This window comes from Schistocerca piceifrons, chromosome 6 (assembly GCF_021461385.2).
Source record: "Schistocerca piceifrons isolate TAMUIC-IGC-003096 chromosome 6, iqSchPice1.1, whole genome shotgun sequence".
Lineage (NCBI taxonomy): Eukaryota > Metazoa > Arthropoda > Insecta > Orthoptera > Acrididae > Schistocerca > Schistocerca piceifrons.
The window spans coordinates 211,246,016-211,268,277 of NC_060143.1; the positions used below are offsets into that span (position 1 = coordinate 211,246,016).

General features: G+C 39.0%; 1 protein-coding gene across 6 annotated transcripts in view; it reads right to left on the reverse strand.

The window, feature by feature from the left end:
• LOC124802702 (coiled-coil domain-containing protein 134-like) overlaps nucleotides 1-22,262 on the reverse strand; it is a 50,881-nt gene that overhangs the window by 27,777 nt on the left and 842 nt on the right. For 2 of the 6 annotated variants that reach the window (XM_047263649.1, XM_047263652.1), the window contains exon 2: nucleotides 9,991-10,117. In XM_047263649.1, coding sequence (XP_047119605.1) covers nucleotides 9,991-10,117 — 127 coding nt within the window. Of the gene's footprint in view, nucleotides 1-8,470; nucleotides 8,654-9,990; nucleotides 10,118-10,736; nucleotides 10,805-22,262 lie in introns of those variants that run through there. The other 4 variants (XM_047263651.1, XM_047263654.1, XM_047263650.1 and 1 more) reach the window with 4 other exon arrangements.

Below are 22,262 nucleotides of genomic sequence, written 5' to 3' on the forward strand. Positions count from 1 at the left end.
GCAGGCTGTTACTCAACTTTGTTCTTGAGTATAATATGCTGAAAAGTTATGCATTTTTCCAATGAAATCAGAATGATTTGTAACATTTGTAATATGAAGTTAGTTCAACACTCATCTTATCAGTTCAAGATTCAGAAAGTATGACGGTGCTCGAATGTATATCATATTTCTGGGAAATCTCCCTAAACGTTCTCTCTACGAAAGCCTATAGAGCATCAACAATAGTTGCTGGAAGACTGTGACAAAACGGTACGCAACCAACTGTATCCCAGGCACATTTGATGCATGACATGTTAGGTGAAAGTGCAGTCCAATTAGATGTGGTACCTGTTGTTCTTCAAAAGAAAGTTTGCAAACTCCTCATAACGTGAGGCTGGGCACTGACCTGAAATATGAAATGTGGAGCAGACTGGAGCAATTGCGGCACTTCACACTCTAAAACTTTGCTGTTACAGTGGCTGCTGTTTAGGACCTCCTTTGTTCTTACAAGTCAATATCACAGTTTGTATCCAATGGTGTTGCAAACCAACACACTTGGAGTTAGTTCATTACACTGTTCAACAGTGCAGATTGCCAAATAGTGACAGCCATGATAGCGTCTAACATGTTTGTAGTGACCACTGCAGAAACAGCTTAAAACATGGCTCATATCAAATCAATATATTTTGCCAGTCAGCAAGTCAGTGAGGTCATTTGCACGTCAATTACTATCTGAGGTACTTGTGATTTCTGTACAACGGAACTCTATGTAATAACATGTGTGCCACCAGTCTAGCACACAGCAGACTGCATAGTGAACAGTCACTGCAATCAGGCTCCGACCTGCTACAGTGTTCTCGTCAAGTCAACTTCATAGATAAAAAATATGGTATTCATTACAGAAATGCAGACAAAATTGCAGTCCTGTACTCTGACCACAACACAAGTCCAATATCCTTTCACTCCTGTACACAATTCTCTTCAGGTTCTGCACATGAATCATTGTCGAAGCAGGATGCCCTGTAGGAGCTGAAATGTGATGGTTTCACTCACCTATTTCCCAAAGGCAGATAATTCTATCTTGTTCGAACTATTCATTTGCTGATATTGTGAATACTGATGTAGGAGTCTGTTCATCAAATGAACTTAGTATTCAGAATGAGATTTTCACTCTGCAGTGGAGTGTGCGCTGATATGAAATTTCCTGGCGGATTAAAACTGTGTGCCGGACCGAGACCCAAACTCGGGACCTTTGCCTTTCGCAGGCAAGTGCTCTACCATCTGAGCTACCCAAGCATGACTCACGCCCCGTCCTCACAGCTTTACTTCCACCAGTACCTCGTCTCCTACTTTCCAACCTTCACAGAAGCTCTCCTGCGAACCTGCAGAGCTAGCACTCCTGGAAGAAAGGATATTGCGGAGACTTGGCTTAGCCACAGCCGGGGGGATGTTTCCAGAATGAGATTTTCACTCTGAAGTGGAGTGTGCACTGATATGAAACTTTCTGGCACACTGTTTTAATCTGCCAGGAAGTTTCGAACTTCGTATTGTTATTTGCAAAACGCAAAAGACGTGCTTTGTTGGTGCTGCACTTTTTAATGCTTTTAATTGAGATAAACTCACTCTGAAATGTTCTTCTCCAGCACCCCACAGCAGAAGTGTACACAGAATCACCAAAGTGAAAAATCCATGCAATATGCATGTTTATGTATATATAAAGGCTGACTTAGTAATTTTCCCTTGTGTGAGACTGCATAAGGCTGTGAGATGATTTAAAATTCTAGATTCGCATATTTTACTGTTCGAATCACTTCTGCATAATCTTTCCTTGACTGTATCAATGCACATCTGTATTGCGATGTACTGTGAAATTTCGAACATTCACGAGTGCCATGATAAAACTAATACTGTTATCGTCAATTGTAGGCTTACACTTAATTGTACTCTTTTAAAATTTTTGAGAACAGTAGGCCTATTATCGTTCAAAATGATCTTCTAATTTCATTGTACAATTACATGAGAAACAGGTTAGTCTGAGAATTTTCGGATGCCTACAAAACTACATTTTCATAAGTTACTGGTATGAGTGTTTTGGATACGTAATTTATTTTGTTGCAAATCAGTGTTTGTGATTCACAGTTCAGCCACAGAATACATCATCCCTGAATTTTATTGTATATCAATGCAAATAAATGTGCATTTTTGAGAATTTTCTGAAGCTACCATTGTCCTTTACATAATCGAAGAGCAATTTATGGCAAATCAGCTTTTGTGATTTACTGTAGCAGACTTTCTAACATGTTGTGTTATATCTATTTCTCCCTTAAAGAGGAGTAGCGATATATATTGTGTGCATTTATTGCAAATGAACTCTGTTTTCAAGTTTTCTAACAACTATAATTAACAACAAAACGTTTTTGTACACTAGTCATTTTTACCACAGGCTTTTGTGTTGCCCTAAGAGAAATCTTGCTTTGCTTATCTGTTTCAATTCTTACAGAAAATTAGCAACTTTTTAGCTCAACAGATTAAAAGATAATCAGGGGGGCTTAATTTGAAGTTATTTGTTCACTGCCTTGTGTTCATTGCACCAGCCAAAATGCAGCCCCACTGTGAATGCTGTTCTCAAAGACGGGATGAGTTTGTTGATGTCCGTACACAGCTGGAATTCATCCTGACTATTGTCAGACGATTGTCAGCTGCTGCGAATTGGTGTGTTTGAAGAATTCCCGAGAGTCGTGTCTCTGTGATTCCTGGACCAGAGGTAGCTCAAGTACTGTCCTCTATCGTCGATTTTGTCTCCTCTGCAGAAAGTACAGGATCTATCATTATCCGTCCACTTCACTGGAGTGGCATGTCAATAGATCTAGGCGTTCTATACAGGGTGGTTGGGGTCCAGGGAGGACTAAGGGTGTTGTACTGATCCCCGAAACCAACAAGCAACAAGTTTGAGATGCTGTCTTTGACTGAAACTGAGCCAACGAGATTCACTTCACCTGTTTTGTATGGTGTAAGGAAAACTCAAACAGAAAAGCGTAGGGGGTCTATTAATCGTCAGCAGTTCAAATGTATGCCGAATGAGGGTATCCCTTAGAGAAATGGCAGGAAGCGACAGGACAATACACCATGTGCACTCAGTGTGTATGCCTAGTGACCCCATTCAACACGTTGAAGAGGCTATTCTGGCAGCCAGTGAGGGAACAGGGTGCAACCAACTGCGGATTGTGGCGCACGTTGGAACAAATGATGTCTGTTGTCTGGGCTCCAAGGTCATTCTTGGGTCATTCCAGCCATTGGTAGAGAAGGTTGAGAAGACCAGCCTTGCAAATGGAGTTTCAACAAAGCTCAAAATTTTTAGCATTGTCACCAGAACTGGTTGTGGCCCTTTGGTTCTGAGTCGAGTGGAAGGAATGAACCAGAAACTTCGAAGGTTCTGTGATAAGTTAGGCGGCAACTTCCTGGACTTGTGCCATAGGGCTAAGAACTACAGGGTTTCCCTAAATAGGTCAAGTGAGCACTACACATGAGAGGCTGCTACTCAGGTAGCTGACTAATATGGAGTGCACACAGGGCTTTTTTTTTTTTTTTTTTTTTAGGTGACTGTCCATCCAATTTAAATATTATAGCTGTAGGAAACCCAGAAGTATCAGTGTAAGGTCGAAAGAACTGCCTCCCAAAGACGAGAGTATTAAAATCCTAATGATAAGCTGCCGAAGCATTCACAACAAAGTGCCAGAGTTTGAAGCGCTCATGAAACACAGTGAAGCTCACATAATACTGGTTGAAACCTGAAATTCATAGCAGTGAGATTTTTGGAGGAAATTTAAGAATATGTCAAAAGGATAGGCAAATGGGATATACAAGAAACACAAATCTGATGAGATAGAAATTGAAGATGCATGTGAGGTGGTTTGGGCAAGACTCAGTATCAGGGATGGAGATAAAATAATAATTGGATCCTTCTGTCACCCACCACACTTATCTCCTGTTGTAACCAAAAACTGTAGAGAAAACCTCAGTTCACTTGCACATAACTTCCCCAATCATACTGTAATCATTGGTGGAGACTTTAATCACCCAGCAATCAATTGGGACAATTACAGTTCTGTTAGTGATAGGCGTGATAAGACATCCTGTGAAACATTACTAAATGCCTTCTCTGAAAACTACTTAGAACAGATAGTTATGAACCCCACTCATGATGGAAATATATTGGATCTCATGGCAACAAATAGACCTCTTTGAGAATGTCCACACCGAAAACTGTTATCAGTGAACATGATGTGGTTGTGGCGACAATGATTACCAAAGTACAAAGGACAACTAATACAAGCAAAAAGATATATATATATATATATATGTTCAGTAAAATAGAAACAAAATCAGTAGTGTCGTATCTAAATGAGGAACTTGAAACTTTCAGCACAGGGCAGGAACACGTAGAGAGTCTATAGCTTGAGTTTAAAAGAATAACTGACCATCCACTGGATAGATATGTACCTAGTAGAACAGTTCATAATGGGAGCGAACCTCCATGGTATACAGTCGCTGTAAAGAAACTTCTAAAGAAATAGAGATTACTGCGTAACAGATGTAAAACAAAGCATAGGGCTGTAGATAGAGAGATGCCGAATGAAATGCATTTGGCTGTCAAGAGAGCAATTCGTGATGTCCTCAATAACTACAGTAACAGAATATTTGCAAGTCTTTCACAGAAGCTGAAGAAATTCTGGTTGTATGTAAACGCTGTTATTGGCATCAATGTTAATGTCCAGTCCCTAGCAAATTAGAGAGAAACTGAAATTGAGGATAGCGAAGCAAAAGCTGAAATGCTTAACTCCATTTTCAAATGTTCCTTTACAAAGGAAAACCCAGGAGAACTACCACAATTTAATACTTGTACCACTGAAAAGAAATAATGTGAAATAAGTATTAATGTCAGTGGTATTGAAAAACAGCTGAAATCATTAAAACTGAACAAAGCTCCAGGTTTCAATGGAATCTCTGTCAGATTCTACACTGAATTTGCATCCGAGTTAGCCCCTCTTCTAACTACAATCTATTGTAGATCCCTCAAACAAAAAACCATGCCCAGTTCTTGGAAAAAGCACAGGTCACACCCGTCTACAAGAAGGGTAGTAGAAGTGATCCACAAAACTACTGTCCAATATCTTTCAAACAATAGAAAATCCAGTTTGGTTTCAGTTGCCTGAGACTGCCGCCGTGTGTGCAAATTTCATTTGTTTGTGTGTGTGTGTGTGTGTGTGTGTGTGTGTGTGTGTTGTCTACTGTTGATGAAGGCCTCAACGGCCGAAAGATTTAATTGTGAGAGTCTTTTTGTTGTGCCTATCTGCTACATGGTGAGTAGCACCTTCCCTTTTCATAATATTGTCCAATTTATTTGATATCAATTTCTTGTAGACTCTTAGAACATATTCTGAGCTTGAACATAATGACGTATCCTCAATGCCAACCAGCATGGATTTCAAAAGCAATGACCATGTGAAACCCAATTCACACTTTTCTCACATAACATACTGAAAGCTTTGGATCAAGGCATCAAGTAGATGCAGTATCTCTTGATTTCTGAAAAGTATTTGACTCAGTACCGATCCTGCACTTATTGTCAAAAGTATGATCATATGGGGTATCAAGTGAAATTTATGACTGGATTGAGGGCTTTAGGTAGGACATAACATGTTATCTAGGATGGAGAGTTATCTGTAATTAAGTACTATCTTAAAGAAGCTTTATATACGGTCAGGTCTTTATATAAGATTTCAACATGGTGCAGAGACTGACAACTTGCTCTAAATGTTCGTAAATGTAACATTCTGCATTTGAGGAGGGGGGGGGGGGGGGGGGGGGGGGGACCGTAGTCTCCTATGACTATAATATCAATGAGTCACAGTCGGAATCAGCCAGCTCATACAAATAGCTGGGATATGAAGTGGAATGATTGCACAGTTCAGTTTATTGATAGAATACTGGGAAAGTGCAATCAGTCTAAAAAGAAGATTGCTTACAAATCACTTGTGTGACTGACTACTGCTCAAGTGTGTGGGACTCATACCAGATAGAACACGGGGTATTGAATGTATACAGAGAAGGGTACCATGAATGGTTGAATCCGTGGGAGGGGGTCACAGACATACTGAAGGAACCAAGACTCTTGAAAATAGACATAAACTATCCTGAGAAAGTCTATTAACAAAATTTCATGAACCGTCTTTAGATTATTACTCCAGAAATATACTACAACTTTCTATGTACTGCTCACATATGGATCGTGAAGATTGCTCACAGAGGAAGCATGAGGATAAAATTAGAATAATTACTGCATGTAGAGAGGCATTCAAACAATCATTCTTCCTACACTCCATATGTGAATGAAACAGGAATAAACCCTAATAACTGGTACAACGGGATGTACCTTCTGCCATGCACCTCACGGTTCTTTGCAAAGTATAGCTGTAGATGTAAACTCTGACCTGATCAGTCACGCAAGTAAAGGAGGAGGGAAAGAAGAAAGATTAGGATTGACAATGAATTCATTAGAGGAAGATCAAAAGCATGGATTGCCGAAGGATCGGAAAGAAAACTGGGCATACATTTTTCAAAGACACTTTCCGCAATTTGCATTGAAAATTTTAGGGCAATCAAAGAAAACCTTAATCTAGATGGCCAATGGGTGATGGGGAACCCCTACAACTGAGTGTCTGTCTAGGGCTTTAACCACTGTGCCACTTGATGGACACACAGGAAAGTGTTGTTGGATAAATACATACACCATCAACGTGTGATTCTTTATCATTTATTTTTGGTACATTGCTCAATACATCCCACGAGTCTGAATTCATTTGCACCACTTTCTATGATTTGTTGTAATTTTCACAAATGTTCCTGTATTTACTCAAATATCTGCAATCTATTGCAAGTAATGAGCATAGCTAGTACATAATTCACTGAATTTCAACTATTAAGAAACTAGGTAAACCTTTGATACACATTCATATTAACGTAACTCTAAAAATCATTGGTATCCTGATTTCCTTGGCTGTGTGTGGTATTTGGGACTATATGTGTTGCCTTAAACATAGTTTTCTAATGTTTCGGGAATCAGTAAACACAACCAAATGGCACCATAGCACATGATGGCCAAAGTATACATAACATCATGTCCGACTGTGACTGATTTATACAAGTGTTTGTTCATTTCTGTGCTAACAAATTTCAAATGAATCTGACTGAATTATGATTGTCTCAGTTCATGTGTGTTTTGCCCATTGTGATATGGTGGCTTTTACTTGTGCTAACCCAACTTGAGATTCTCAAAAGATCTCCATAAAATGCAAAGCATCTTGCATTCATGGTGTGAATGACAGCTATATAATCTCTTTCACATGGAACATTCCTATGTGCATCTAAAAACCTCAAGTGGATATGAAATGAATGTGAAAGCTAATATAAGTGTACAAGCCTCCTACAGATGAAAGTTGTATATTCATACTGCTCCAATGTAAATAATCACATGAACTGTCATTGCTTCAGAAACTGTAAATCAATTTACATAATGCTTTTGAGACTGTATAGGAAAGGTTACAGCATCAACGGGAAAATTACGATAAACTGTTTATTGGTTAAAATCATATTACCCACAGGATCATACTACCACTAAGTCTAAGTTCCACAAGTTGATCAAAAGTTGTTCACTGAATGAATGTCATCAGTGGTAGAGCGTCTGTAAGACTAAGGGACTGAAACCATAGACATTACACTCGAGCTACGCAAATGAAGTTATCTTTGAACGACACAGCACTCCTGCTTATTCTCCAGCTGCTGCACAGAAATCCAGTAATTTTATCTCCAACTGGAACAGAGATGACATTTTACCAGATATAGACAATGGGGGCAGCTCATGGTCCAACTGTAGAAATCAAACAATCATTTTTTATTACTTACAATAAACTGCAACTGTGTTCACAATGTGTGTGAGTGATGTGGTGCTACAGTCATTACAGTTCTAGTATGAGACAGCCTTGGGAAAAAAGAAGATCACTGACAAATGATGACGTATAAGGCAAAAGCAAGTACCAGAAATCAAAGCTTCAGTCACTGCGAGGCAAGATAAGTAATATAACATTTAATCCATTCAAAGAATAGTGATAAGGCAGGGCTTATCAATGGAACTAATATGGCACAGTATGTGGAGCTTATAACAGACCTTTTAAGGGAAATGAAAGAGTCTGTATGGAATAAATATGCCGAGTAGCAGCAAAGAATTAATTTATATACATGTGAGAGGTGAAAGAGATATGTCTCAGATAATTTTTTAAACAAATGACAAAAACTTTCAATTATTATACTTCTGTTCTGTCTACTAGAGTTGTAAGAGGAACGTCTTAGCACAATCTACCAGATGCTGTACAAAAGTTGATAAAGTAAGTCAACAAACATGTTGGTGTTTTATTTCATATGGCAATATACTGACCCTAATTGCTTCTGTCTTAAACAATTTGTATTTGTTTAGTGACATTTCACAGCAATCAGTGTGAAGATAATTGCCGTTAACTATCATTTTATTAGCAGCAGTCTCGTATTGTCATGTGTGTTCCTTCAGACCAGCAACTTGTATCTTTTAAATATCGAACTATGATGTTTCCTTGTCCACCAACTGAAAGTTACAAAACAACATTTTAATTGTTTTAATTACGAGAGTCATTATTCCTTCGAGGTTTTGCAAAAATTATTAAAAAGAAAGTCTCCATAAAAGTCAAGCAAAGTAACATTAAAATTAAAACTGGAATTCTATTTGAGAGACCACAATTCAAACCTGTAATATGAATATTTATCTCATTTCAGGAATAAGCCAACCTTTATTGGTGACCATGACAGGACCCGAACATGCAATAAGGGCAAACCAGTCTGCCACTCACACTTACAGCTTTAAGCACTTATCACCACCAGACGGTTCCTCTAAAACTGACATTTCCAGTAGCCCCTAAAGCTCTCATGTCAGTTTCTGCATTGGTGGAGTAACATCATAATAGTGGTGCCACTCCCAAAGGTCACAGTTGGCTTTGTTTTGTAGTGGTCCATTATTGTGTCATAAAACATTTACTTGAATTATCTGGTGAGGTTAACAAAAAGTTTAGTATATCAAGTATTCTACAAAATAACTCTAGCTTGCAGAGTATTTTAACACTGCAATTAGCCATTCATTCATAAATCGTATTTCATTAGCTCATCATTGAAGAGAAACTTCAGGGTTGTGGAATGAGTCATGTTTTACATTAATAGACGGATGCAACCACTTAAATCTGTTTCTGTAAAGTATACTAACAACATATTACAACTAAGCTGATTTACTAGCAGTGATAACTATGGGAACTTCTTCCAGATTACTTTATATACATATATTAGGAGGAAAACAGGTACTTCACATACTGCTGGGCTGCTGTGTTTATCTAATACCTCAAACAGAGCATTTATGTAACTCAAAATGTCTACTAATACATTAGATACAACTCGCTGAAAACTATATAGCCTACTGTTCTGATAAAGGTGGTTCACAATAATCAGTACTCTACGGGCTGAGCTGATACTCGTTATGTTGCAGATTGTATAATTGCACAATTGACAAGCAAACTTCTACTTGCCATAAAACAATCCAAAGATTATATAAAAAAGATAATAATACCCCAGAAGATTTCACTGTTAAATGTCAACCTGCTGTACGCGGAGAATTTTACGTCTAATGAAAATTTCTTCCGACCTTTCCATCTCCCTCTTAGTACACAGAAGAATGTCACGTTCTGCAAACAATTAATCTTTCAGCATCTCATTGTACCCACATGCAGCCTCTTCATAACAGTAGGAAGATTAATTATTATTTTGTTGTAACAATATAACTCTCCACATTATACCCGAGGACTGGTTGAAACAGAGAAAGTATGTAACACCACAGATGAAAGAAAATAGTATTAAAAATAGATCTTCATATCAACTTACATTGAATAACTTATCGACAATTACAGAAATCATTCTGTATTGTTTTTCATAGCTATCCATTGTGAGTAAGCCCTTTACAGCTTGTATTTGTTCAGCTCTCCGCTTCTTAAATAGGCGCCTGACTGTTCTGTTAAGGAAGAAAGCCACAAATTTTACATTTTCATATCTTAAAAATATTTTATTTAGAAAAGAGGTACTTACATACAAACTGCTGTTACAGAAACACCAATAGTATGAACACCACCAATATGAATGAGGAACAAAATGTTGAATTTACTGTTAAAGCAGTGCATTTGTCAGAAGAAAGCGTCAGACAGGAAATACGAAACCACTACGGAAGAAAAGGAAATACTGTGAGATGGGGAGGAAGAAGAGTCAGAAGAAAAGGCCAAAGCTAGTTCCTTGTCACTTCTTACTTTCTTCTCATTATTCTTATCCCTCCTGAAAGAAAAGGTTCAGGAGAGAAGGCCAAAAGCTAGTTCTGTGTTACCTGCTACTCTCCTTCATAACTTATTTCTCCTAAGGGTATTTTTCCCCCATCCATCCAATATCTATGCATCTTTCCATCATTATTATTATTATTTTTTATTTCCTGGCTCTTTCTCCTGTCAAAGGAACTTCAGGATATCATATGACAAAATTACGAGCTAGTTACTATGTGAACAATGTCAATTTGTTTAGTCTTCTTTGTTTTGAAGAAACAAAATTGTTCAAAGCTAGGAATCATCTCATTTTTATTTCCTTACCTGTGGTAGCATAAATACATCCTTGTAGATGACTGGCAACCAAACATTATCATTGCTAACACCAACAAAGATTTATGGATAATCCATCACTCATTATCATGCCCTTGGACAACAAATCTGCTACAGAAAACCCAGTTCTCAAGTAAGTACTGTGTTTAATGATACCACAAAAAGAAAGGTACTTTCAATCAATTACATTTGCTAATTAATGTTGAGTGTCTTGTATGGTTGTGATAACCAATTTCAGTTGCTGGTGAATCACCTGCTTTACTTACCATGAGACGTGACAAGAGGGCAGGCCGTAAGAATTGTAGAACATTACTATGAGTCACTTGTATAGAAGAGGGAATGAAGGGAAGGATGATTACACTTTAATGTCCCATTGATGTCAACATCATTACAGACTGCTGTAATGAAGACATACAGATAGATTGGTTTCGTTCTGTCACTGACAAATGAAAGTTTAACCCCCTCAAAGAATGTTACAACTGGAACACAGCTGCATTACACAACAAAAACAATGCTTGGAAAAACTAGACATATGAGCCATGTCGGCTTATTCTATGTTTTACATCTTTGGCTACTCTGTCTAGGCGCTGGGTGGCGCTTCGGTCGCCTGTTAGTTGTAGTTCCTTGGAATGGCTTGTTGACAATGTGGGCAGGCAGTCAGGGAGAGAGAGAGAGATAAGAAGCATATGTGACACACAGTAAGCTGTACATGGAGCTTACGGGTGCACAATTGTCTAAGTGGCCAGTTATCGGTACAGTTGTATTGGTGGGCCTAATGTTGACACATGCGCTTTACCCCAGATTAAGCAGGCATAGTTACTGATATTGGTGTTGAAGTGTTGTTCATTTTCTGGTGCTGTCTTTTCTGTCCTTTGAGGGTAAGGTACTCATTATGTGACGAAAAAAATCTCAGGTGAACAGCCTTGTAGGGGCATGCATATACGGTACATCAGCACACCTGATGATGGCAACGTGGTTGATTGCCGAAATATTGTGTCCTATGCACACTCATACCAGGCTGTTCACTCGAGATTTATTTTGTCATAAAATACGCCTGGAGAAATTGAAGAATCACCTAGTCATTATGTGATTGACACATGTGCTCCCACATTGAAGTTGCTCCCACTATGGTGGATTGCCTGTGGGTTTCCATCACTCTGTCTCAAGTGTTAAAATTACTTTGTGGTGCCTCTGAAATTATCTGAGTATCATATTTGTGTGTTTTCAATTTCCTGTAATTGTAACTTGTTCAACAAATGCTTATCTTATCATTCGGGCCTGAAATTAATTGCGTCATATGTCCTAGGCCGCCACTTGTATTAGTGACCACTGAGGTTGAGACTGAGTTTTATTTGTATTGGAAGTTGTTGCTTCCCTGACTGATGTAGCGACTATAAAATTGCCCACATCCATGGTAAGAAAACTCTAGCGGCCCAGTGAATCTTGGTTCATTTGGGTGGTTAAGTTCCACAATTCTGGTGAGATTTTGCCCCCTTTCAAGAAAATTAATAATTCTTGCTTTAAATATAATTACTATTGTAGTTGTTTGAGTGTTAGCCCTCAAGATTTTAAGTCACTCAAGTTAATGTGTTGAACACCCTGTGATTTCTTGGTTATTAAATAAACTTGTTTTATTTTATTGTAAGATTAAGTGGCTAATCCTTTCAGTAGTTCTTAGGTTAGACTGGGGCTTGGGGCCATGCTCACACAGAGTTCTTGTCTTGGTCTGAGCATTTTCATATGTTCTATGATCATTATGCCTGAATTATTCGTTTGCTTGTTAGCTCTTGCCTTTCCAAGCTGTTCGTAGCATTTGGAGGCGCTGCCCCCTGGTGTTATTTCTTACCTGCCGGTTCATTTGGTGTAGTCTGTCCGGGTTGGCTGTGTATGTGTGGGCAGGCGGCGCACCACTTCCCATCTCACTACAGCCTCTAAGACGTTGTGGCCTCATGGCTTGCTAATGCATCCCTCATACGTTTAGTTTCTATTCCCTAGCAATCGGGCGTCAATTTAACCAGTAGTGTCCATTATTCTAAACCGTCTTATTAATACCTAGCCTGCCGTATCTGCCCCTTCCATGTTTTTCCTGTTTGAAGTTTGGTTTTATCGTAATAGTTTTAATATTGGTGTAATGCAGTAATGCACATTTGTTAAGTTGTATTTTATTATTTTTCCACGTCAGAATCTTGTTTATGCCCAGGGGGCTTATCTGATTGAACAAATATTGGACATCTGTGTTCATATCAGACTTGCGTAATTTTATGTTACTGCACTTTTTGTAAGTTTTATTCATTAATGTCAAGCACCCCCTTGGGCCAGTCATATGTTTGAATTGTAATCTTTAGCATCATTGCTGGCATTGTTTGCCCACCGCTAAGTACATGTTTGAGTTATATTTCATTGTACTATGTGCTTGTCAGTCCTTCCTAAATTGGTGCATTTTATTCATTTAGATTAACTAATTAATCATCAATTTATTCAATTGAAGAAATTTTGCAGTAACTGCCTAAATCATTTGTATTTTATTAGTGTTTTTGGTATCTGTGCAATAGAAGATTGTTGGACTTTCGTGAAGTAACAAGTGACTTGTGATAAATGGCCTGCATCTTTCCCTTGCCCGTTTAGTCGTTTTCTTATCGTAGGGCATCCTCTGATATTTCACATAGAGAAAATTTTTCGCTAAACATTAGGTCAAACTGTATAACTACAAGATAATTGTCACATTGCTCCAGTGTCGAATGACTATGTGAAGACATCCACACAGCCTTTGAATATCCTGATTAACAAGCCTAACCATAGCAAAGGATCACTACATATGACCATATAGTAATTAACATTTTCACTTCTACAAAACCCTGTATGTTGCAGGTAATGGCCACTGTGGGATCCTGTGTCATCCTAAGGGGTCCACTGAACCTACCAATACTGCAGGTTGCCGAAATCCCACCATCCTTCAATGGGAAGGATGGATGTACAAAAACATTGATAGTGCAGCCATAGGCTGCTTTTCTGAAATCCATTTAGGAGAAATTTTTCGTTTAAGAATACTTAAAAAAAGTTTCCAATCTTTGCACCACTTCGAAACCTATCAGTCCTCACTGACTATTGCCGCCTTTTTTCAGTCAGTATTTCATTATAGAGAACAGCATCATCTACAAAAAGCCAACAACAGACTGGCAACCCCAAGACTCAATTTGTGGTCACACCCACACCACCTCTATACCTACCACCTGGGACTCTCCCTTTTGCAGATGATGCAGCTATCTGCGATTAAGTTCTATCTGAAGATAGCTTTACAAATATCCAGTGACATTTTGATAAAATTTTAAAGTGGTGCAAAGACTGGCAGCTTGCTTTCTATGTTGAGAAATGTAAAATTTTGTACTTCACAAATTACAAAAATGTAATACGCTATGATCTCAATATCAATGAGACACAGCTGGAATTAGTTTACTTACACAGGGTGTTTGGAAATTCCCATTACAAACTTCTAGGAATTTTAGAGGAGAGTAAGTACATAATATTTTGAATATGAACCCATACCTGGAACTGTCATCCAATGACGCTAAAGAGCATCAAGGAGATTCCACTATTATGTTACAAATTTTCTAGGGTGATGGAGAAGGACAAATGTATCACTTTGAGGTAAGGGACCCTGTAACAGAAACGAATGAGACAAAAGTTATAAGTGAAAATCATTGTGATACCTCTGACAGTGGAATATGTGTACTGGTACTGTCCTTGCTAAGACTGTAGGGTTTGCAACTTTCAGAGGTTGTAGTATGGAACAAAACAAGGGAAAAAAATGTATAGTAAACATGAGCTTTAAAATTCATACCTGAGGAACTATGAGCACTTGTTCCATCTTCACTAGCATTAAACACATCTCCTTTATTGAACAAGTGTTCTTAACTGCAATTTGGAGCCCATGTTCACTAGAAATTTTTTCTTGTTTTGGTCCATACCACCACCTCTGAAAGTTGCCTACCCTACAATCTTAGCAACAACAGTACCAGTACAGGTATTCCACCGTCAAGATAATCAGAATGGTTTTCACTTATAACTTTTGACTTGTTCATTTCCGGTACATAGACCCTTATTCCAAATTGATACATATTTATCCTTCTCCATCATTCTTGAAAGTCTGTAACATCATCAAGAAATCACCCTGCATATAAATACATTTGCTGGCACATTTTGGTGCACTTGTCGATAGCTTTTAGCTGCTGTTTAAACTGGTAAACTGTTTAATATTGCTAAGGGTGATAGCTGAACTCTACCACTACATTACTGCACTCAAAACAGTACCATCTACAGATGGGAAGAAGATTATATCCATACTAGTGCACGTCTGTTAACATTCTGCAACTGCGATTACTTACTGACAACACTGACACACATAACATCTTGTTCATCCTGTGGATAAGAATAAAATCACTGTAAAGGTAATATCCCCCCAGGAACCACAGAGCTTGCCAAGGCAGGGTGGCCTTCGTGCCCCAACAATACACAGACCCGTATCAACGGTGGATTACCTATGGAGAGGCCAGACAAATGTGTGGTTCCTGAAAACAGGCAACAGCCTGTTCAGTAGATGCAGTGCCAACAATCTGGATGACTGACGGATCTGGTTTGTAACAGCACCCAGTATGGCCTTACTGTGCTGGTACTGCAAAAGACTGACAGCTATGGAAAACGACAGCCATTACTTTTGTGGAGGGCATGTAGCTCTGCTATATGGTTAAACTCTGATGGCATCCTCTCAGGTAAAATATTCTGGAGATAAAATAGCCCCCTACCCGACCTCCAAGCAGGGACTTTTTAGGAGAATATCAATATCAGGAAATACAAAACTGGCAGTCTACATGAAAGAGCAAGGAATATTAGACCCCTTAATCAGGTTGATAGGTTCGAAAATTTAAAAAGGAAAATGTATATGTTTATGTCAGATATAGCGGGAATTAGTGAAGTTCAGTGGCAGGCCTCCCCATGAACCATGGCCCTTGCCGTTGGTGGGGAGGCTTGCATGCCTCAGCGATACAGATAGCCGTACCGTAGGTACAACCACAACGGAGGGGTATCTGTTGAGAGGCCAGACAAACGTGTGGTTCCTGAAGAGGGGCAGCAGCCTTTTCAGTAGTTGCAAGGGCAACAGTCTGGATGATTGACTGATCTGGCCTTGTAACAATAACCAAAACGGCCTTGCTGTGCTGGTACTGCGAACGGCTGAAAGCAAGGGGAAACTACAGCCGTAATTTTTCCCGAGGGCATGCAGCTTTACTGTATGATTAAATGATGATGGCGTCCTCTTGGGTAAAATATTCCGGAGGTAAAATAGTCCCCCATTCGGATCTCCGGGCGGGGACTACTCAAGAGGATGTCGTTATCAGGAGAAAGAAAACTGGCGTTCTACGGATTGGAGCGTGGAACGTCAGGTCCCTTAATCGGGCAGGTAGGTTAGAAAATTTGAAAAGGGAAATGGATAGGTTAAAGTTAGATATAGTGGGAATTAGTGAAGTTCGGTGGCAGGAGGAACAAGACTTCTGGTCAGGTGACTACAGGGTTATAAACACAAAGTCAAATAGGGGTAATGCAGGAGTAGGTTTAATAATGAATAGGAAAATAGGAACGCGGGTAAGCTACTACAAACAGCTTAGTGAACGCATTATTGTGGCCAAGATAGATACGAAGCCCACACCTACTACAGTAGTACAAGTTTATATGCCAACTAGCTCTGCAGATGACGAAGAAATTGAAGAAATGTATGATGAAATAAAAGAAATTATTAAGATAGTGAAGGGAGACAAAAATTTAATAGTCATGGGTGACTGGAATTCGAGTGTAGGAAAAGGGAGAGAAGGAAATGCAGTAGGTGAATATGGATTGGGGCTAAGAAATGAAAGAGGAAGCCGCCTGGTAGAATTTTGCACAGAGCACAACTTAATCATAGCTAACACTTGGTTTAAGAATCATGATAGAAGGTTGTATACATGGAAAAACCCTGGAGATACTAAAAGGTATCAGATAGATTATATAATGGTAAGACAGAGATTTAGGAACCAGGTTTTAAATTGTAAGACATTTCCAGGGGCAGATGCGGACTCTGACCACAATCTATTGGTTATGACCTGGAGATTAAAACTGAAGAAACTGCAAAAAGGTGGGAATTTAAGGAGATGGGACCTGGATAAACTGAAAGAACCAGAGGTTGTACAGAGTTTCAGGGAGAGCATAAGGGAACAATTGACAGGAATGGGGGAAAGAAATACAGTAGAAGAAGAATGGGTAGCTTTGAGGGATGAAGTAGTGAAGGCAGCAGAGGATCAAGTAGGTGAAAAGACGAGGGCTAATAGAAATCCTTGGGTAACAGAAGAAATATTGAATTTAATTGATGAAAGGAGAAAATATAAAAATGCAGTAAATGAAGCAGGCAAAAAGGAATACAAACGTCTCAAAAATGAGATCGACAGGAAGTGCAAAATGGCTAAGCAGGGATGGCTAGAGGACAAATGTAAGGATGTAGAGGCTTATCTCACTAGGGATATGATAGATACTGCCTACAGGAAAATTAAAGAGACCTTTGGAGATAAGAGAACCACTTGTATGAACATCAAGAGCTCTGATGGAAACCCAGTTCTAAGCAAAGAAGGGAAAGCAGAAAGGTGGAAGGAGTATATAGAGGGTCTATACAAGGACGATGTACTTGAGGACAATATTATGGAAATGGAAGAGGTTGTAGATGAAGATGAAAGGGGAGATACGATACTGCGTGAAGAGTTTGACAGAGCACTGAAAGACCTGAGTCGAAACAAGGCCCCCGGAGTAGACAACATTCCATTGGAACTACTGACGGCCTTGGGAGAGCCAGTCCTGACAAAACTCTACCATCTGGTGAGCAAGATGTATGAAACAGGCGAAATACCCTCAGACTTCAAGAAGAATATAATAATTCCAATCCCAAAGAAAGCAGGTGTTGACAGATGTGAGAATTACCGAACAATCAGTTTAATAAGCCACAGCTGCAAAATACTAACACGAATTCTTTACAGACGAATGGACAAACTAGTAGAAGCCGACCTCGGGGAAGATCAGTTTGGATTCTGTAGAAATACTGGAACACGTGAGGCAATACTGACCTTACGACTTATCTTAGAAGAAAGATTAAGGAAAGGCAAACCTACATTTCTAGCATTTGTAGACTTAGAGAAAGCTTTTGACAATGTTGACTGGAATACTCTCTTTCAAATTCTAAAGGTGGCAGGGGTAAAATACAGGGAGCGAAAGGCTATTTACAATTTGTACAGAAACCAGATGACAGTTATAAGAGTCGAGGGACATGAAAGGGAAGCAGTGGTTGGGAAGGGAGTGAGACAGGGTTGTAGCCTCTCCCCGATGTTATTCAATCTGTATATTGAGCAAGCAGTAAAGCAAACAAAAGAAAAATTTGGAGTAGGTATTAAAATCCATGGAGAAGAAATAAAAACTTTGAGGTTCGCCGATGACATTGTAATTCTGTCAGAGACAGCAAAGGACCTGGAAGAGCAGTTGAACGGAATGTATGGTGTCTTGAAGGGAGGATATAAGATGAACATCAACAAAAGCAAAACGAGGATAATGGAATGTAGTCGAATTAAGTCGGGTGATGTTGAGGGTATTAGATTAGGAAATGAGACACTTAAAGTAGTAAAGGAGTTTTGCTATTTGGGGAGCAAAATAACTGATGATGGTCGAAGTAGAGAGGATATAAAATGTAGACTGGCAATGGCAAGGAAAGCGTTTCTGAAGAAGAGAAATTTGTTAACATTGAGTATAGATTTAAGTGTCAGGAAGTCATTTCTGAAAGTATTTGTATGGAGTGTAGCCATGTATGGAAGTGAAACATGGACGGTGAATAGTTTGGACAAGAAGAGAATAGAAGCTTTCAAAATGTGGTGCTACAGAAGAATGCTGAAGATTAGATGGGTAGATCACATAACTAATGAGGAGGTACTGAATAGGATTGGGGAGAAGAGGAGTTTGTGGCACAACTTGACCAGAAGAAGGAATCGGTTGGTAGGACATGTTCTGAGGCATCAAGGGATCACCAATTTAGTATTGGAGGGCAGCGTGGAGGGTAAAAATCGTAGGGGGAGACCAAGAGATGAATACACTAAGCAGATTCAGAAGGATGTAGGTTGCAATAGGTACTGGGAGATGAAGAAGCTTGCACAGGATAGAATAGCATGGAGAGCTGCATCAAACCAGTCTCAGGACTGAAGACCACAACAACAACAACAACAGTGGCAGGATGGAGAGCATTTCTGGTCACGTGAATACAGTGTAATAAATACAAAAGCAAATAGGGCTAATGCAAAAGTACGTCTAATAATGAATAATAAAATAGGAATGTGGGTCAGCTACTATGAACAGCATAATGAACGCATTATCATAGCTGAGAGACACAACACCCTATAATTTTATGTAATAAACCAACCAAAAAAAATTGATTGGTTGAAAGAACACATTCTGATACATCAAGAAATCGTTCATTTAATACTGGGGGGGGGGGGGGGGGGGTGTAAAATTGTTGTAGCAGACCAGCAGATGAATACAGTAAGCAAGCTGAAATACATGTAGGTTGCAGTAGTTATACGGAGATAGATGGGCTTGCACAGGACAGAGTGGTGTGTAGAGCTGCATCAAACAAGTCTTCCGACTGAAGACCATAACAAATGTAATATACATTTGGAACAGTGGCCAGATAACAAGTGCCCTTTTCTATTTATCATTGACGAAAAAACAAATAAGTAGAGGAAGCTGCTTGAAACCTGAAATTGATGGCAGCGGGATTTTTCGGGAAAACTTAATTAGATATCAAAAGGATAGGTTAATGAGAAACGGAGGTGGTGAATTTGTCACAGTAAACAAGAAACTCAAATCCACAGAGATGTGAGATTGTTTGGGCAAGACACAGTTTACGGTGGGCATAAAATGGAATTGGATCCTTCTATTGCCCACCGGACTCATCTTCTGATGCAACTGAAAACTTTAGAGAAAACCTCAGTTCTCTTGTATGTAATTCCCCTATTGTACTGTAATCATAGGTGGAGAGTTTAATCATCCAACAGTCAATTGGGAAAAATTAGTTTTGTTAGTGGTGAGTGGGATAAGACATCCTATGAAACATGAATAAATGTCTTCTCTGACAACTACTTAGAACAGACAGTTTGGAATACCACTCATGATCGAAAAAAAATTAGATCGAAATGGCAACAGACAGACTTGACACCTTTCAAGTTGTCCACACCAAAACTGGTACAAGTGACCATGACACAGTTGTGGCAACAATGATTACCAAAGTACAACTAAAACAAGCAGAAAGATATATATGTTCAGTAAACTAGATTTAAAAAATCAGTAGTGTCATATTTCAATAAGGAACTTGAAACTTTCAGCATAAGACAGGAGCACATAGAGGAACTTTGGCTCAAGTTTAAAAGAATAGCTGACTATGCACTGGATAGATACGTACCCAGTAGAACCATTCATAATGGAAGGGATTCTCCATGGTATACAGTCACTGGACACACACTTCTAACGAAACAGAGATTACTGCATAGTAGGTGTAAAACAAAGCATAGGGCTGTAGATAGAGAGATGCTGAATGAAACACATTTGGCTGTCAAGAGTGCAATGCATGAAGCCTTCAATGGCTACCATAGAAGAATATTGTCAAATGATCTTCCATAGAACACAGAGAAATTCTGGTCACATGTAAAGGCTGTTAGTGGCACCAATGATAAGTGTCCAGTCCTTAGCAAATGAGAGAGGAACTGAAACTGAGGGTAGCAAAGCGAAAGTTGAAATGCTTAACTCTGTTTTCAAATGTACCTTTACAAAGGAAAACCCAGGAGAATTGCCACAATTAAATCCTTGTATCACTGAAAAGATTAGTGAAATCAGTATTAGTGTCCATAGTCTTGAGAATCAGCTGAAATTTTTAAAATTGAACAAAACTTCAGTCCAGTTCATATTTCATACTAAATTTGCATCTAAGTTAGCCACTCTTCTAAATACAGTCTATCATAGAGCCCTCGAGGAAAAAACCGTGCCCAGTTCTTGGAAAAAGGCACAGTTCACACACATCTACAAGAAGGGTAATAGAAGTGATCCACAAAACTACTGTCCAATATCCTTGACACTGATTTGTTGTAGAACCTTAGAACATATTCTAAGTTCAAACATAATGAGGTATCTTCAACAGAATGACCTCCTTCACGACAACCAGACTCAATTTTGAAAACATCGAGCATGTGAAACTCAACTCGTACTTTTTCACAGGACATCCGAAAGCTTTGGGTGAAGGCAGTCAGGTAGATGCAATATTTCTTGACTTCCAAAAAGCATTTGACTCAGTACCACGCCTATGTTTATTGCCAAAAGTTCAATCATGTAGTGGGAGGTTGGGATCAAGAGACATTTGTGAATAGACTGATAACTTTTTGGTAGGGAGAACACAGCATCTCATCTTGGATGGAGAGTCATCGTCAGATGTATAAGTAATTTCGAGTGTGCCCCATGGATGTGTCCGGACCCTTACTGTTCATGCTGTATAATAATGACGTTGCAGACAATATTAATGACAACCTCAGACTGTTTGCAGATGATGCAGTTATCTATAATGAAGTAGTGCCTGAAAGAGGCTGCATAAATATTCTGTCATATCTTGACAAGATTTCGAAGTGGTGCAAAGATTGGCACCTTGCTTTAAATGTTCATAAATGTAAAATTGTGCACTGCACAAAACAAGAAAGCACAGTATCCTATAACATCAACGAGTCACAGTTAGAACTGGCCAACTCATACAAATGCATGGGTGTAACACTTTGTGGGCTTATGAAAAGGAATGAACATACAGAGAGAGTTGAGGGTAAAGAAAGTGGTAGGCTTTAGTTCATTGGTAGAATACTGGGCAAGTGCAACCAGGCTACAAGGGAGACTGCTTACAAATCACTTGTGCAACTAATTCTAGAATATTACTAAAGTGTGTGGGACCTTATTAAATAGGACTTAGAAACTGAACTTGAAGACTCTTGAAGATAGAAATGCTCTATCCCGAGGCAGTCTACCAACAAAGTATCAAGGTCCAGCTTTAAATTAAGATTCTACAAATATACCACAAACGCCTACAAATCGCTCACAAAGGGATTTTGAGGACAAGAACAGAATACTTACTGCACACATAGAGACATTCAACCAACCATTCTTCCCACGCTCCATACATGAACAGAATGGGAAGGAACCCTAATAACTGGTACAAAGGGGCATACCCTCTGCCATGCACTTCACAGAGGCTTCCAGAGCATGGATGTGGATGTAGATGTAAATTAAATCCACAGATGGTAACGGATTGTTCCTCGTTTCTTGGTAGAACAACATAATTATAAAAGAAAAATGAAATATTGCATATGTTCTACATGATGGCCTTCTAAGCCGAAAACTGGTCAACTAAATAAATTAATCCTGTAGAACATACAC